The 14,893-nt window shown below is 36.0% G+C and overlaps 1 protein-coding gene across 5 annotated transcripts in view; it reads right to left on the bottom strand.

The window, feature by feature from the left end:
* The window catches only part of ATP2C1 (ATPase secretory pathway Ca2+ transporting 1), a 138,316-nt gene that overhangs the window by 18,023 nt on the left and 105,400 nt on the right, over positions 1 to 14,893 (bottom strand). For all 5 annotated transcript variants that reach the window (XM_045538588.1, XM_045538583.1, XM_045538566.1 and 2 more), the window contains 7 exons: positions 12,340 to 12,496; positions 8,332 to 8,502; positions 7,267 to 7,364; positions 3,501 to 3,551; positions 2,273 to 2,439; positions 837 to 905; positions 103 to 219 (listed from right to left, as the gene is read on the bottom strand). In XM_045538588.1, the coding sequence (XP_045394544.1) occupies positions 103 to 219; positions 837 to 905; positions 2,273 to 2,439; positions 3,501 to 3,551; positions 7,267 to 7,364; positions 8,332 to 8,502; positions 12,340 to 12,496 (830 nt within the window). The remainder of the gene's footprint in view (positions 1 to 102; positions 220 to 836; positions 906 to 2,272; positions 2,440 to 3,500; positions 3,552 to 7,266; positions 7,365 to 8,331; positions 8,503 to 12,339; positions 12,497 to 14,893) is intronic.

Raw genomic sequence — 14,893 nt, 5'->3', positions numbered from 1 at the left:
CTGCAAAGTTTTCCAAAGCCATCCATAAATAAAATTTCAAAACTTAATTATCAGGGTATCACACATTCCTTATCTTTCCTGTTCAACATGAAAAACTCTCACCTCTGAGCTGGGGGTCCATCCATAATAATATTGATCCACAAAATCTGCATGGCATTGAGAGGATTAGGAAAGTTCATTAATGTAGCCAATGAGATTAAAGTTAATGCTGCTATACTCCTGTTGAAAAAGAGAGTCATTTAAAAATCTGTCAGCATAGTAAAGCTCCTGTTGATTTTATGATACCACTTTTTAGCATTTAAAAATCTCATGTTACTACTGTGACATAGTAACACTGTTACTGTATTTCAAGCAACCTATGCTTCATTAATGTGGACATTTTAAAGCTAAGAGTATTTTAACAAAGATTTTCAAGATATTTAGACAACAAAAGCAAATAGAGAAAGATTTTAAAATCTACATAACAGTTAACAGTTTCAACAACATTTTTGTAACTGTCTTTTGACTACAGAAAACCCCTTCTACTTTCGGAAAAAGGTAACAAGAGAAAGCAATGAGATGTAACTCATCCCTTCCTTAGTTATTTCAATGAGCTATTAAATAAAGCACAAAGGTTTATTTGTTTTGATGATGATATAGACATCTAATTATCACATGTAGAACCTACTTGTCATGCCATTTTTAATTTCAGAATACAATTAATTGTCTTTCTGGAAAACTTACATATGAACAATCCTCAGAAATACAGGCAGAAGTTCCCAGGCATTCTGCTTAAGTTTTACTTTTCATATAATTTATCTAGAAGACCCATAGTGACAAATTTTTTGCAAACTTACGTGCTCAGTTGGAATCTAACAAAATTTTTAATGTTATTATAAATCCCTTTACCCTCTTCAATTGCAGACCTGAAATTTTAAAATTAAAGAAAGATGAAATGAGAAAATATTATCATATAAAAATAAAGTTTTATCTATACTAAAATGCTGTGGAGCTAATTCTGAAAATAAATTTCCGACTAATACAACACATGTATCACTAAAAAAATCTATTATTTTCGTCACATAACTAAAATTAGAAAAAAAAGAAATATTTATTTTAGCAAAGAATTAAAGTCAAGCCTCTAAGCTTCACGAAATTACAATCAGTTTTGTTACACAATATTAAAATTCTTATTCTTAAGAATATATTTCAACATTAAAATCATACACTGTTTCTCCACACAAGAGACAATACTATGCATTTATAATACTAAAGTGATGCTTTTTACCCATTTAAGCTCATTTTCTTAGAGGTAAAGATGCAAGGTAAAGGTTTAAATTAGGTGTGTCAGGAATCAAACAGCAATGAGGTATTTAAGAATTATAAAATTTAAGGTATCTTTTGCTCCATGTACACACAAGTAGATAATATGTTGTAGAAGAATTATATAAAGAATATGGTTTACAAAGATTCGAATAATTCTCTCACTCATTTGGCTGAATCTAGAAAAATGTCTTTTAGACAACTTCCCCTTTCTTCTAAGATTTTAATATTATATTCTAACATGGGAAAGAAAAAAACTCTTATATCCTTGGAGGAGCCTGGCAAATACTCTGAGTCCTGAGAGCACCCAAATGGTTCACTTTAGGCAGAAATGGAGTAACAGATTACCCTAGGACATGTAATGAGAATTTGTCACAGAACTGAATTAAGATCCAGGTCATCCAATAGGTGGTTATCAAAAAAGTGGAACTCACACGCCCCACACCTGACCACTGTGAAACTGATATCACAAGGTATTATGCTGGAATCTTAAATTAATTGGAAACTGGCTGAAACAAATAAACCTATTCAAACTTAATAAATTATACCATGAAATGAGGGCAACATGAATAACTACTGATATAAGAAAATAGGTACGGATATGAACTTAACAATTTTTAATACTTAAGTATATAAATTTCTGATTACCTGATTGTAATCAGAAATACAGGCCCCATGAAGGTTCACTGTTATACTGCCATACTAGTGCCCAGAAAAATGTGACATATGGCTGTCACTCAGCAAATATTTCTTAAATAAATGGCCCCTGTCATTCATTATGCCTGTTCCATCCACACGAATCATTTTGTCCAGAATTATATACTAGGCCATCAAATAAGATTAATTAATCCAGAAACAGTTTACCCAATTAATTACTGCTAATTCTTTTCCAGTTGAATTGTCTGGGGATGGAGTGTAGGAAAAGATAGGGAAACATTTTCTGATATGCATTCACTGAAACAAAACTTACATTATAGTTTGGAAATCATCATCCACCAGGATCATGTCTGCCGCTTCTTTGCAAACATCTGTACCAGTCTGGCCCATTGCAACTCCAATGTCTGCAGCCTTCAAAGCAACTGCATCATTTACTCCATCTCCTGTCATGGCTACAACTGAACCATTCTTCTGCAAAGACTGGCATGGAGAAGTAGCGGGGAAGAAAGAATTCTGACAAAAATGTTGCTTCCGTAAAGACAAAGGGATAAACAAATCTTTTTTTTTTTTTTTTTTTTGAGACAGGGTCCCGCTCTGTCACCCAGGCTAGAGTAAAGTAGTACAATCATAGCTCACTGCAGCCTCAAATTACTGGGCTCAAGTGATCCTCCTGCTTCCTCAGCTTCCCAAGTAGCTAGGACTACAAGTACATGCCACTACACCCAGATAACTGATTTTTTTTCCATTATATTTTTTATTAAGACCTCAATAGATGGAGGTCTTAATAAGATAAAGCTTAGAAAAAGTTGCTACTGATATTCTCATCTGGGAGAACTATATGTCTAAAGTCTCATCTTCAGTCTACTATACAGTGATTCTCAACTAGGGGCAATTTTGTCTCCCAGGGGACACCTGACAATATTTGGAGACATTTTTGATTGTCATGACTTGAGGGGTGCCACTAAACATTCTATTAATACAACACACAGAACAGCCACTCACAACAAAGGATTATCCAGTCCAAAATGTCAATAGTACTGAAGTTGAGAAACTCTGAACTGTACATACAATGGTTGGCTATTGTGATTAACAACTTAAGTCTATTAACTACGGGATACTATGTCAATTAATATAATTAATATAAATATTATGTAAATAATTAATATGAATAACCATAGCCTTTTAAATACTATCTACATTCTTATAACATTGTTTTCTTAGTGTATTTACTTAGTTTCTAACTAGTTACCACTATTTACATTGGGATGATTTAGCTATGGACCCTTGTCAGAACATATTTTTACCTTGTCTAACTGTTTAAAGAAACCTGTATTTGCAGATAGTTCATTAAAATTTTCTTCTACATATTCCTATGCCAACTAAATTCTCTATTAGTGTTTCCATGTCAAGCTCTTAAAAAAAAAAAAAAACACCTGTTTTGCTTCACAATACTTCTGACAGTCCTTGTAATGCAAACATAAAAGACAAACTAGCAGCATTATGTATGTAGAAATAAAATAATCTGATTCTTAGACACTCACCTTAATAATTTTCATCTTGTGCCTTGGGCTAGCTCTGTAAAATACTGCAACCTGTTAAAATACAGGAGATACTAAAAATCTTCAATATTAAAAAATATCAGACTAACCCATGCACTCATAACAATGATATTTTTACTTTTCAAGGTGAGCTGTATTGAATTTGCCACAGACATTAAGCTTAAGCAATATGCCATACATTTGTTAAGACATTCATTTGACATGGTCATTTCAACATTTACCCAAGGCACCACAGGGAATACAAAATCCAAACAAGTCATTCAATTTATATCATTATGTGTAAACTCTGAAAAGATAACAGTCTATTCTTGAAATGTTCCAGAGACAGAAAAAGGAAAAATTCTCTTGCATCTGTTTCCTCATGAAACCGACACACAACTAAAATAGCCTTTTCCCTTTGTTTTGTCTTCAGGGGAGATAAAGAACAGCTGTTTCTCAAAGTCTGTAGACTTTTTTTTTTTTATTTCAGCTCTTCATGGGGGTACAAAAGCTCAGGTTATATACATTGTCCGTGTCCCGCCCATCCCCCTGAGTCAGAACCTCAAGCGTGTCCATTCTCCAGACAGTGCGCCTGGCACTCACCATGTAGTGTAGCCTTTTTTTTTTTTACAGTGTCAATGTCTGCTTATTCTCTTTTACTCGGGTTAATTCATTAGCCTCTCTTCCACTGTACCTCCAGACAGCTCATATGATCTTACCATTTCATCCCTTTTTATGATTCCATGTCTTTCTCTCCTAAAATCCTTACAATGTGCCCCACAGTCAGCCAGCAACAAAATCTCCTGTATCTTTGACTCTTTTTCTCCTTGCTCTAACCTAATTTTTCTACAAAAACCTGCTATCCCTATAGGCCTCTCAAATACTACCACCAGGAAGGCCTAAAGCTGGGGTATGTATCCTCCATTCTGCCTCCATAAAACTTCAGTTTTGAATGCCACGTGAAACTATATTTCCCATTAACTGTAGGCATTCACTGCTCCAGAAGTCATAACCTCTCATTTCACAACAATTTTAACTTCTGTCTCCACTGTCACTCTAACAATACTTACAAGTCATGGTGATTTCAATAACCACCTAATAAACCATTCTTGTACCTACTCTCCTAGAGGATTAGATCATATTAATTTTCTCTCCTCATACCTCCAACCTATTCCCTTTCTCCAGCCTCAATCTCAGCTAACCACCCTGTGTCCTACTTCAGAGAATCAGAAGAGAATTTCCATAATTCCCACCACCGTTATGATACACTCCCTCAAAAGCAGCATTCATGAGTGATTACAGTTTGAGAAAGAAAAAACACGGATAAGCAAAAATGTTCATTTCTAGTAGTAACCACATCCAAAATCTAACTGCTTGCTAGAGGATAAGGAAAGTGGGGCTACAGGTCTAGGGACTTAATGCTACTATATGAAGCACAGTCTATGAAAATATAAACAGAAGCCTTTTCAGAGGACAATTCAGCAATACATGTTAGGAGCCTTACAAATCTGTTGATCATTGGAATCCAATCATTTCACATGTAGGAATTTAGTCTACAGAAATAATCAGAGATGGGCACAAAGTCTTAGATACAATAAAGAAACAGCAAACAGATGAACTTTGGAGTTACAAAGACCTGGGTTCCAGTCCAAATGCCACTAACTCACCAGCTCTGAGATATCAGTCAAGTCTCCTAAGAACTCTGGGCCTCAATTTCCTCATCTATAAAGATGGGATTGCCTAAGTTTCTTACGAAACTAAACATACTCTTAGATATCACATGAAGCAATTGTGCTTCTCGGTATTTCCCCAAATGAGTTGAAAACTTATATCTACTATATATGTATGTTTATGGCTGCTTTATTTATAACTGCCAAACATGGAAGCAACCAAGATGTCCCTCAAAAGGTAAAGTGTTAAACAGTGGCACATTCATACAATGGAATATTATTTAGTGTTCCAAGAAATGAATTACCAACCCAGGGAAAGACATAACAGCACCTTATGTTTTACTACTGCTTAGTAAAAACAAACAGTCTTTAAAGATTATATATGGTATTCTTCCAACTATATGACATTCTGCAAAAGGCCGAACTGTAGACAGTAAAAACATCAGTAGTTGTCAGAGATTCAAGGGGAGGTGGGGGAAAATGAAAAAGTGGAACATGGGATTTTTAGGACAATGAAACTACTCTGTATGAAATGTTTTGTCATTATGCATTTGGAAAAACTCCTAGAAATGTATGACACACACACACACAAAAAAAAAAAAACTTAACATAAACCATAAAGTATAATAATGTATCAATATTGGTTCACTAATTGCAATCAGTATACTACATTAATGTAGGATATTAACATGAGGGAATTCTTTATATTATCTGCCCAATTAGCTGTAAATCTAACATTGTGCTAAAAAGTCTATTAATTATTAAAATTTTAAAAATGGGATTGCCTATCTTTTATAAAGTGACTACTATAAGGAGTAAATTAGATAATGTATGTAATTACATATATTGTCTGGCACATGGTAAATGGTTGCTACTATTATTATCCTTAAAGCATTATTTACAGTAGTAAAAAAAAATGGAAGCTCCAATTTCATCAAAAAAATGGTTATATATCCATATATACACTGTGTGTTTATACACATAGTATACTCAAGCAAAATATTGTACGGCCATCAAAAACATGTTTTCTAACTATAATGATTTCAGAAATGCCAAAGTTATGTAAAATGAATGTTACAGATTATAACACTATAAAGTACCACCCAGGTTGTGTTGTTAAACACATCTTTTAAAAAGTCATAACAGGTTAACCTATCTTGGATGCTCTGCAGATGCACAACCTTTGAGTGTATGGGTTGGATTGCTTGTAACTCTCACTTTTCTATATTTTTCAAGTTTTCTATAATGAACATGCATTTTTAATGTATAAATTTTCTAATCAGAAAAAAAGTATTATAGAAAGACAAGCCTTAAGATATAACAACAAGAAATTCCATATTCTTAATACATAGCTTGAAGGTGTAAGTATAAAATAAATGAAGCAAAAGGAGAAGGTAGCACATTTTATTTATGACAATGGATGGCTAGAAAATGATTAATCAAATGAATGCCAGATTAGCACTTATTTTGAAGGACATACAAATATATGTGCATATATAGGTTAAGTAACAATGAGACAAAGAAATCTGAACAACTTGGAAGAATGTTGCCCACCTCTTACAGGGCACTTCTTATGGAATTTATGTACCCACAAATGAGTCTTTGTCATGGAACACTATCCAGTCAAAAAAAAAGAATAAAATCATGCCATTTGCAACAACATGGATGAAACTACAAGCCATTACCTTAAGTAAAACAACTCAGACACAGAAAGACAAATATCGCATGTTCTCACTTCTATGTGGGAACACATAAAAAGTTTGAACACATGGAGCTAGAGAGTGAACAGACAGGAAACAGAGTCAGGGAAGGTTGAGTTGGGTGAGAAAGTAGGGTGAAGAGAAGTGGGTTAAAAGGTACAAACATACATAAGATAAAAGGAATAAATTCAATGTTTGATAGCAGAGTAGGATGACTATACTTAACAAAAATGTATCGTACTTGGGTGATGAACACCCTAAATATCCTGACTTTATCACTATGCATTATATACATGTAACAAAATTTTTCATGTACCCCATAAATTTGTACAAATAAAAAATAAAAATGAAATAAAAGAATAAGGCCTTTCAGTCTAAAAGGCTTTAGTCTAGGCCTACCTTCGGTACTATTTGTGAAAGCTGCTGGACATCCATTGTATCTATTTCTTCTCCTGAGACTGACTGGGAAGTTTTGGAATATAATCCCAGACGACTGGCTGAAGTAAAAAGAGAGAGAAAATGAAATTAACCAAATTGTTTTTGCTTGATGGGCTAGTCAACATAATGTTCATTTACTATGATTTGTTAATCTACTCTCTTTCTTTTAAAATATAAAATGTCTTTACATTTTATCATATCAAGGAACCACAGGACCAACTACTTGTAAAATAAATCTATCTGAGTAAGTCCAGGATTTTCTGTTGGACTGTTTTGTTTTTATTTAAGTTTAAGAATAGAGTTTTCACTATTTAAGCCAGCACACCTAAGAACTGAAACTAGGCCAATCAGGTTCTTCTCAACAGCTCAATTTTAATGAAAATCAGAGTGTATTTTAAGTACAGTATCCAAAGCCAGACAAAATGGTAGTGGATCTGTGGTAATCATGTAGTTGTATGTAAATGAAAATAAACATTGAAAAGTTACTCTCCTAAAAGTATTATGCTTCTAGTGACCTATTCTTAGATAAAGTTTAAAACTTCTGGCCCAGCCCCTCTCCAAATTAATACAATAAGAATTAATAGAGTTTGGAAAACTGTTAAAGTTATCACTATGAATTATAGTTTATAAGCTCTGGGAGATTAATTTTCATTCTCTTTTTTCCTCGTTATACTGTACTTACGATACTCTTAAATAGCATTCAAACAACATAGGTGTATGTGTACGTGTGTGTGTGCATATATATAAAAGAAAACAGAAATACATATAACACAAGCTATTTTCTTCCAAATTATGTACAAGTCTGCTTTGAAAATTAAAAAGTTGAAAGGAAATCATATTCATGATCTAGTTCTTTTATCTTCAGCAGTGTATTATGAAGTTAAAAATAATTACCATTCTCTGTATAAAATATATAGATGATTTCATGATTATGTATTTTCACTAACAGTGTTACTTTTTAAACTTTAATAATCAATTTTTGCCCACAATTTTGTATCAAAAACAAAGGAAGCAGTTTAGTTATACCAATTGCAATTGCAGTCTCCTGTGAATCTCCAGTAATCATTTTTATCGATACTCCTGAGGCAATGAGTGTTGTAACAGCTTCTTTCACACCAGTTCTAGGAGGATCAATGATTCCCACCAAGCCAAGAAATGTCAGCTGTCCCAGTTCAGGACCAGAAGCCAAAGCAAGAACTTAGGAAATAATAAAATCCAAACAAGAAAATGTGAGTCACGGAAACATTAGAATTTAGTTGATAAATTTGGAAACAGTATCACTTCTCAAATAAGTCACTTTTAGACTACAGTGTCATTTGTGGTTATTATATAATCTTTAAAAATCAAAATTATCACATGCCAAGAGATTGCAGTTTCATGGTTCTGGATATGGGGTTGCTTTAAGCTATTTAAAACTGAAAAGAATAAAACTAAAGAACTGTTAGGCAGAGAAGGCAAGTGAGGGAGAATGAAGAATGTTTTCACATAGCAACCACATGCAGCTACTTTCAATAGAACTACTGTCGCTTTAGAAAATACTGTTAATTATTTACAGAAACTATGGTTTTGTCAAGCTTTAAAGTCAATTTTAAACAGACACCTTTGAAGGTGGCTTCTAATGTATCTTCATCTTTCCATTTCATAGGTCTCCAGAAAAATTCAATAGCCTGAAGAGAAGGCTATATTAATTAAGTATACACAGCCTAGAATAATTTCATACATGACAAACCCTGGGACGTAAAGTTAACCTGGAAAGTGGTTATAAAACCATTAATGCCAACAATAGTTTATTTGCTTGCACTCTTTCCGTAACATCAACAAGACATTTCTTATTTTTAACTTTGATTCTCTAAATACCACACCATATTATTTACAGTTAGTTTCCTGTCATTCGTGAGCACTTAAGATATGACAAAAAGCATTGTTCATTTCCTAAATTTAGCTTACTCTCAGAATTCTGGAACCTCTGGTAACTATCTTTGTTAACCAAAGGGATGTGTCTGCATCTGGAATATTATTAAACAACGTACAAAACACACATACACAAACACACACACACAAAAGCAGACAAACTAAACAAAAATACTTCACAAGGGGAGACTGAAAAGTCCCAGAGAGATCAAAGAAGTATCTATTCTTGTTCAAACAGAAGGTACAGAAGATCAGATGTACTTGAAACACCAAGGTTAAAGGCAAGTAACTTTTATTTCTCCAATGTTGAGAGTCATATACCTAACTATTTATGTAGATGTAGGCCCCAAAGGCTTCCACTATTGAGAGAATGAGCCACTTGACAGTCCCTGGTGCCTGGGACAGAGACAGAAAGCAACAGAAGGGTTTTGTGTGTCAGAAAATACTTAGAAAAAAAGATCAACCCTGGGTACTCCCAATGGAGGACGGCACTAGCCTAGAGGTTAGTAGCCTGTATTTATTTGCTTCTTTAACACAAATGAAAATCTACTCCTCCTCCTTGGGTCAAGGATAGGTAAACTTTTTGTGTTTGAAAGACTCCTGACCCAAAACAATATATACTCTAATTTCAAAATTAAGAACCACAAGTATTTTAAGAAAATTAACTTTTATAAGATACAACATAAGTGCATATCAACAGAAATTTAAAATCTTTCTTTTCTTCATTATGGTAATCTCAGTGAGGAGGGAGCGGAGAACAGAGAAAGAAGAGGAGACATGAAGCAAGAGACAAATGACCAGAATGTTTCCCCAAACCCTATAAACAAATATTTTCGCTTCAACCAATTCTGGTCTACTTCACAATATTACAACACAAAACACCACATACACAAACCTCCACAATCCTTCAGATGAAAAGAGTTAGTCAAAATAAAGAAATGTAAAAACTTTGTTCCAAAAACTAAGAAAAACAGGGTGCACATACCAGACCTTTAAGACCTCTTTAAGGTCTCTAAATCCATGTCAACTTTGGAACTTCTTGCTGAGTGCTGCTGAGAGTAACAAAACTCTGCTTTTTTGTTGTTGTTTTTTTAACTGTTTCAATGTTATACGAACAGTTGGAAACAAACCAAACAAACTGGAAGTGATGACATCCCAGAAGCTCAAAAGGGGAGGGAAACAGGTTTACATTCTGTCCTCTGAAACCCTTTTTTTTAAAAAAAAAAAAATTAAGTGCATCTTAGCAAAAGTAGATTAAAAAAGAAAGGGTCAAAGCCCCAGATGTCGGCAAGCAGAGAGGTGACCCAGGGGAGTAACAGGCCCCCTGTAACACAGTCTTCCCAGGAATAGCTCCAAGGAGCGGCCACTGCTCCTTAACATACAGGCCCTAGCAACCAAAACCCTCTTTCCTGGCTACAAGGCCTCCCTGTAGTTGCTCCTGTCTCCTAAGCTCCCCCTTGCTCTAACACCTGTAATTCTGGGCCAAGGCCTCACTAGTGTCATTCATTCTCTTTCCCTAGCTGGGGTTGCAATCTGAATGGGGTGCAAGGGCATCAAAAGTGTTACTCTGAGCCAGAGTATCTGAGCTTCCTAAAGCTGGAGCCACCAGTTTGCTCTGCCCACTGTTCAGCAGGGAGTGGGGATACAATGTGTGGGGGCACTCCCTGTGCCCCCTTCCTCAGAATGTCCAGTTAGCTTTTGTACATTTGGCTTGATAAATCTATTAAAATTCTGTGGTCTCAAAGTTAATGCTACTGCTATGCCTGGCCCAGCTCAACCAGAGAAGAGGTTCCTCCTGCCCCAGAACTGATGCTGGGAGAATGAATCTTCCTTGGCTTCAAGGGTCCAGAAGGTATGAGGACTGAGGTGAGGTTCAGGAGCATGTTCAAGATTCAGGCCTGTGGGAAGAAACCCCAGAAACTCTGGAACCCGCCATCAAAGCCTCTTACATTATAAAGAAAAAAGGGGAAAGAAAGTTATTTTTCTTTAAAACAATTTTTTTAATACAAAAATAGAACTATTTGCAAAACAATTTCTCAGCCAGGAGCTCCATGTCCCATTTCCTTGGAGACAGAGGGTGAGGTGTTAAGATGATCATAATACAGCACATACCTCAGATGAGCTACACCAAACTCTGGGCAGGGCATGCAGAGTGACCTTGGCTCAGGAGCCTGGGGGCTGGTGCAGATAGCCCAGAGAGGCAAGGACATAAAGTAAGGCACCGGGCTGGGGGTGATATTCTCTATCCACAAGAATGTCTTTCTAAACTTAGGAAAACAAGTTATGTGAAAAATTTTCTTATTTGTGGTTCTTTCAAACAAGGGCTTTCTTTAGGTTTAAAACATTTGAATAGATTTATAGACTTCTGTTCTTATAATAACCTTTCTCCCAGAAACTGCAGTGCTTAGACTTCTGTTTCATTAACAAAATTAAGGAAGCCAACTCTTCCAATTTCGTTGAGAGACTATGTAACTACATATATTCAGCACAAGCCAGATGATCATTTAGAAGGTAAGAATGAGGTATGGCCCCAAACCCTGCCCCTCCAATCCTATACATGACATCCCTAAGAGAGGTGGCCTGATTGTGCAAGCCCAGCAGACCCTCTCCCCACTGGCGTGCAGTCAGCAGCACGTACATAAGCACTATCTGGGCACTTCTTTACCTCCCTAGTAAAGGGCAAAAGAAGAGAGACGGCAGATGAGGATCCAGTTAGCAATCACCTCAAGGACAAATTAGAGGCTTAAGACTTCAATTTTTAGGAAGTATTTTAATTCTATTAACAAATAAGACAAAGTAACAAAATAAGAGTAACATCATTTTACTTTAATCCTTAGCTCCCTTCTTATAAGATAAACTTGTTTAAAATAAAATTGGTATTTCCTACTCAAGAGACCACACTAGAGGTCTGAAAGAACCAGAGATTTCATATTTTGCTACATTCTCAAATTTCTATCTTTTGGGGGTCAGTTTGCCAACTAAAACATAACACCTCAGAAATGGCAAGGGTTCTACAAAGCCTGGAATAGAGTTGGACAGCTCAGATGTAAAGCATAAATTCATCTGAAATTAAAAAAGGGTTCTACCATTCCACCCCAGGGGACTATGCTGAAATAGCCTTACCTCTGAGTCCAGCTAAGCCCATACGTGCCTTCTCTTGTTGGTACATATCTCTCTGCTGCTGGGTAAGTGACAAGGTTTGCCCTTTGCTGTGGTATGTAGTACAGTACTTAATCACCTGTTCATAAGCGCCCTTCATAAAACAAATCTCTGGTCTGTCCTAAGAAGAAAACATATGAAATACGAGTTTAATTTCAACTTGTACATATCTGCCACTGGAGTCCAAAAACAAGTGGCATGTGTTTCTCCTAATTCCCAGGGAAGTTATTTGAACGTAAGGCTTTGAGTGGCACTTGAACTCGGAAGACTAAAAATTCCTATGAGCTTTCTGTACCTTCAATAGGAAACAACATCTGCCCCCAAATCCCCTCATTGAAGGCAATGCTATAAGCAGCTCCAAACTAGGCACTTTGAAATTTTGGGAAAGGCTCATCACAACACGAAAAAGGAACCTAACATCAGCCCACAAACAATCATTCAGTCTCTGTGTTAGCTACTATATATACATTTAACATCTATCTATGATCCCATTTGATTCTTGCAACCACCCTATAATTATGGATATTAGAGACTTTTATTTTTTATCACAATAAAGGTAATATTCAAAAGCCTATAATGAAAAGCCAGTTTCTTGCCCAACCTTTCTTGCCATTAGTCCTACTCCGTACAGGCAAACCAACTGTAACTTTTTTAGCTGTTTTTTTTTGGGGGGGGGGGTATTTATCCCCATGTTTTTAACATGTTTATATTGCTACTACCTCAGTTACCAATTTTATACATTGTCTATTGTGACATGTTAATTTGGCCACCCTCACTATCTGTTGCCCCATCTGTAGGATATAGTTAAAGTTAACAATATTCCATTTACATGATCACTCCTCACTCCTGAGCCAAGTGTGGTAACGACTACGGCAGTTCACAAGCATCCTAGTTCTCCTTGCAGGTAGAAATGGATTTCCCTGCCATCTCCCTCACCCTTAAAGTCAAGTGTGACTGACTTGGGCCAATAAATATGAGAAGTACCTGTGTCACTTACAAATGGAAATCTAGGCACCACTGCATGCTTTGCTATTCCTCTACCCCTGCTGTGACAGTGTGTGCTTACGTTGAGATACAGCTTCCATCTGCCTGGGCTTGGGGGTAGGGAGGCAACAGGGGGGCACAGTGTTATTTTTACTGCCTATCCTGACTGATAGATCATATAGGATATTTCCTTTCCTGTTCAAGTTTTGTCTTTTATAAAGTTAATAAGCACTTTTTTTATTTGCTTAGTTTTCTTTACATCTATCATTCATTCTTCCCGAACTCTTCAATGTAACGTAAAACCTTCTCATGATATTTCTCACATGATCAAATGAGCAGGTAAGCTATTATTTCTATAGCTTCACTAGCGACTGCCCTCCTTCACTCTTCTTTCCTTTTCTTGAGTTGGCTGATTTCTAGGCTTGCTGCACCTAGTATCCAGGAACTTCCCTTTACTTCTATCTTCTATCCTCACTGAATTCTAAGTCTTCCTTCTTTGATTTATTATCCACCAGTATCTTTCCTAAAAAGGGTGTGTGATGTGGGACATTATTTTACTCTATCTTCACATTTATAAGTTTAGCTAGAAATAAATTTCCTCTCATTTTGAAGGCTTTGCTCTATTAAATTCCAGCCTCTAGTGTCCAGTGTTACAGTTGAAAAGTATAAAGAAACTACAGTAGTCCCCCACCACCACCCCCTCCGCCCTTATCCACAGTTTCACTTCCCACAGTTTCAGTTACCTGCAGTTAATTGTGGGACAAAAATACTAAACAGAAAATTCCAAATAAACAATTCAGAAGTTTCAAATTACACATCATTCTGAATAGTGTGATAAAATCTCACACCATCCCACTCTGCCCCCCCAGGATGTGAATTATCCCTTTGTCCAGCATATTCAAGCTGTATAGGCTACACATCCATTAGTCACTTAGTAGCCATCTATGTTATCAGACAAAAAAAAAATAAAACGGAGTTTATATAGTGTTCAGTACTATCCATGGTTTCAGGCATCCACCCTGGGGACTACTGTACTTTAATTCCTAAACGTTTTTACATGATCTCTTCTCCCACCCCAAAAATCTATGGAAGCTTTTCAAATTCTCACTCTCCAAGTGTCCTCGAATTTCTTAATAAGGGGTCTTGTGCTTATCCCCTCACTGCAGCCCCCCATAACATACATATTGTGTTCTCTTCCTATTACCATTATTAGATGGATGTTGGATCTCCTGTATTTATTTTCTGATATTCTTACCTTATCTCTTATGCTGTACACCTCTTGACTTTCTGTTCTACTTTGATAGATTCCTTAACTTTATTTGATAAACATTCTGTTTTTGTTTTATTGTTTTTTTTTGTTTGTTTGTTTGTTTTGAGGCAGAGTCCCGCTTCTGTCACCCTGGGTAGTGTGCCATGGCATTAGCCTGGCTCACAGCAACCTCAAACTCCTGGGCTCAATCAATCCTACTGCCTCAGCCTCCCAAGGAGCTGGGATTATGGGCATGTGCCACCATGCCCGGCTAATTATTTCTAT

The sequence above is a fragment of the Lemur catta genome, chromosome 1 (genome assembly GCF_020740605.2).
Source record: "Lemur catta isolate mLemCat1 chromosome 1, mLemCat1.pri, whole genome shotgun sequence".
NCBI classification, from domain to species: domain Eukaryota; kingdom Metazoa; phylum Chordata; class Mammalia; order Primates; family Lemuridae; genus Lemur; species Lemur catta.
The sequence above is the reverse complement of the archived record's forward strand: the minus strand, read 5'-3'. Positions and strand labels throughout refer to the sequence as shown.